Source organism: Rhagoletis pomonella, unplaced genomic scaffold (genome assembly GCF_013731165.1).
Source record: "Rhagoletis pomonella isolate Grant_MI unplaced genomic scaffold, Rhpom_1.0 Rhpom_scaffold_00004, whole genome shotgun sequence".
In the NCBI taxonomy this organism is placed as follows: Eukaryota; Metazoa; Arthropoda; class Insecta; order Diptera; family Tephritidae; genus Rhagoletis; species Rhagoletis pomonella.
Genome location: NW_023458558.1, coordinates 78,328,125 through 78,332,017, shown reverse-complemented (window position 1 = coordinate 78,332,017; position 3,893 = coordinate 78,328,125). Strand labels below are relative to the sequence as shown.

Sequence of the window (3,893 nt, the reverse complement as noted above, 5' to 3'; positions counted from 1 at the left end):
CACCCTGACAGACGGCAACCTTGTGCATTTAAACAGCTGATATTGAAGAATTTTGTTTTCTGTAATCGCCAAGTGAAAATGGATAGAAGAAAAATTTTGTTATTGACAGCTATTCTGTTCGTAAAAAATCAAGTTTTATTTTGTGAAAAAATTCAGTTACTATTACTTAAATTAATAAATAATAGGGCGCAAATAAATTCTATTTTGAGCAGTCACGCGATCCTACGAGCAAGGATTGCAAATGCCCAGTCCGACGTACGGCGGATCTGGAAATTCGTAAGTAAAAATGTTCTTTTATAAGGATTTTAACCATTAGTTGTATCCCTAAAGGACCGCAGTAGCAGATTTTGGGAGCACGATGTCCGTGCAATGGACGACGCAAGATTCAGAGGAAACTTTCGTCTCGATAGGAGGGCTTTTCAAAAAGTGTGCGAAAAAGTACGAAACATGGAGAAAATTGATAGCAACTTGAGGCGTTGTATTCCACTCGAAAAGAGGGTGGCTATCGCACTTTTCTCATTGGGTTCTGCAGCAGAGTATAGAACCGTTTCTAGTTTATTTGGAGTTGGCCGAAGTACTGTTGGTGAAATTGTTCTGGATTTTTGCCACTCAGTTTGCGATAATTTTGCGGATTGCATTAATACATACCCCCCAAATCAACAAGAAATCAAAAGAATCGTAGACGGTTTCGCAGTCCTAGGGTTTCCGCAATGCTTTGGAACTGTAGATGGATGTCACATTGAAGTGCAGACAAGAAAGGAGGATGCCGTAGATTACCACAATTACAAAGGATGGTATTCCGTGGTTTTATTGGCAAGCTGTGATCACAGGTATGTAAATTTATGGCTGCACTGTATCGCATGCATATGTATATTTTTAAATTATTTGGACTTACAGGTCAAAATTTACGTATATTAACATTGGATCTACTGGAAGAAATAATGACTCTTACATATTTGAAAAAAGTTCATTAAAACAATTTCATGAAAGCGCAGACATTTTCGTACAAAATAGCGAGCTTATTGGCGGATTCAATATACCTGTGCTACTTATGGGCGATTCGGCCTTTCGGTTATCGCGCCACATGATGAAACCATATCCATATGTAGCTAACCAACCAGCTGCTGAAAAACTCTTTAACTATCGACTGTGTGATCGAAAATGCTTTCGGCCAGCTGAAGGCTCGTTTCCGAAAAATAGTGAGAGGCTTACAAGTAGCACCTAAAAATGTTAACGTTATAATACAGGCCAGCTGTATTTTACACAATTTTTTAAAACTTGAGAACGATGAAGTTTCTTCCGTCTGGATGCAGGATGCAGCAGAATACGGATCAGCAAGGAATCAACCTAATCACACAACAAGAGTTGGTGAAAATGACCTAACAGCAGCGGCTATAAGGAAAGCCATTGCTATGAGTTTTCGTAAGTAAAAAGACTCTATTTTGCTGCTCGCAGTAGTTATTTTTATTTAAATTCAACCACAGTCACCATTCACAATAGAAAATATATGCCAATTTTGGACAGCGTTGCCAAATGCAAATTGGAAAATCCAGTATAAATGCTCATTTATTTCGTGCATTTCCATCGAGTCAATGCGCATTTGTGAGAGGATTATTCACGAGTTAAAGCAAATAAATGCTGCTAATGCAAATAATCCCATCAATCTGTCTACCGTATTAAACATAAATAAGTTGAAATCAGTGTGTATTTTTGTTATATTTTCTTTGTTTGATGTTCAATGTAAGTTATGTTTTGCGGGAAAAATTGTTACACCAACGTATTGTACATGTTATAATTTTTATTTACATATATTTGTGCCTAATTGTTTGTTTTTTATGTTTTGTTTTCAATAAACACCAGACTCCCTGAGGAAAATGTGAAAAACATCGAAACGCGTAGGAGGAAAAAGAAACATTGTTTGCTTAAACTACCTATAGGAAATTGAAAGTTGGCCCTAGAAACATAAGAACTAAGAAGTTAAATTTACGGAACAATTTATTAATATGAACCAAACCGAACAAAAAATACGGGTTTTCAAATATCTCGACACCTGCGCCACCTAGCGGATTAGTTCAACTTTCGTATTGCATTGTCATCGGGTTCTGAGCTAAGTTTGCAGTTTCAAATCTCTATTTGACCGGGAAGTTTGTTAAAATGGTTTTCAAGATTTGATTACATAGGTGAAAGTAAATAAAAGCTTCTAAAAAATAGTATGTATTGTGCTTTATGATTTTCTAAAGTAGTTTAAATATAAAAAAAGCTCCTAACGCAAATCTTACTTCAATATAAAAATCGTCTCACTTAATAAATCGTTGAAGAATTTGTTTAATCGGTTAAGTCAAAATTAGTGCAAAAGACTAAATTATTCAATACATTGCATACAAATTCTTTCATTTTTTGTTGTGGTATATATTCCTTAAGGTAACAAAAAAGTAGGAAGTCTACTATTATTTCTTAAATGGGCTTCATTTATTCCCCGCTTCTCGCGTACTTCCAAAAGAGAACATTGAGCTAAGGGCATACAAGTTGGCGCTGTCACAACGTGCAACACCTTGTATTATTGCATCATGAGTGAAACCGGCTGTTGTCAATTTTCTTAGGTTGCAAACAGAGTGGAAGCGAAGCCGATGACGAAGATGAAGACGAAGCCGAAGACGAATTGCTTGCGTTGCGGGCAAGCTGGCGAGTGTACATAGTGGAAGATGAATGATATGAAGATTTCTTTCTAAATAAAACCCTTTTTTTAGATAAAGTCAAAAGAAAAAACAGCAATTCATGAAATAATTTGTACAGGACAACTTTTGGAGAATTTCGCCACTTGTATTATGTGTTACGGCAAGACGGACAGACATTTTTCGAATATACAAGAATGCCAATTAATACGTTTGATTACATTTTGCCAATTTCTTGAAAAACGCGTATTTTCATAATTGCAAACAGTTAATTCAATTGTAAACAACTCATCACAGCAAGCGAGTCGTCTTTGAAAAGAGTACCGCACTGTTTCAAGCTGACCGCTTGCGCAACGTCTTCATCTTCGTCTTCGTCTTCGCTTGCACTGTGATCACTTTCATATGCAGGGTTGCCACTGACGAAAAAAAAATATTTACCATCCACTTGAAAAAAATCTACCAAATCTGGGAAATATCTACCAATAACTTTTTTATAATTTTTTTAATAAAACTATAGTTTTGTTATTTTCTTATTTATTCTAATTAAAACTATAGTTATTTTTTTTCGTTATTTCAATAAGAATTAAAATTGTTTCTAAGAACTTTTTATTTCACTAGTTATACGGTATTTGAGTCATATTATTGGCATATTTTCAGTTGCCTTCAACCAAACGCGGAAGTGATGAAACTAAAGGCAACAATGAAACTTCATTATTTTAAAACTTCAACTCGAGCTATTATAGACAAATACAGTATCTCAAAAAAAATATTTTTTTTTTAATATTCGAAATATTTTTAGAGTAAAAATCGAGGATTCAAATACATATATACATATAGAAAATTTCAAAAAATTTTCGTCTAAATTTCGAATTTTGTACACTGCATTTTTAGAACAATTTAAGGTATAGAGTTTTAAAGCAAATACTATTTGAGTATAGTCAACAATGGGCTGCTTAAAATTCCCGTTGATTTTTTTATATATTTTTTTCATTAATAAAATATGGCGTTGATTTACGAACAATCATAGTGCGTAATTACATACCTGTAAATTTTTTCTTTATATTTAAATAATCATTCAAAATATTTAAGCAATCAAAAGCTCCTCGGGATTCCAGTAAAATTAGTTTTGAATGGAGCGCGATATGTTCGCCTTATATCGATATACATTTATACGTATGTCTTCTTCTTCTTCTTATTTGGCGCTGTAACCGCCTAAGCGAT

At 34.2% G+C, this 3,893-nt stretch overlaps 1 protein-coding gene across 1 annotated transcript; it reads left to right on the top strand.

Annotated features, from left to right (window-relative positions):
• Positions 1–447: 447 nt before the first annotated feature.
• On the top strand, positions 448–1,225 carry LOC118738339 (putative nuclease HARBI1). The gene is made up of 2 exons (XM_036469263.1): positions 448–830; positions 898–1,225. Exons 1-2 carry the CDS (start codon positions 448–450, stop codon positions 1,223–1,225), a joined length of 711 nt encoding a protein of 236 aa, XP_036325156.1.
• The last annotated feature ends 2,668 nt before the right edge of the window (positions 1,226–3,893 follow it).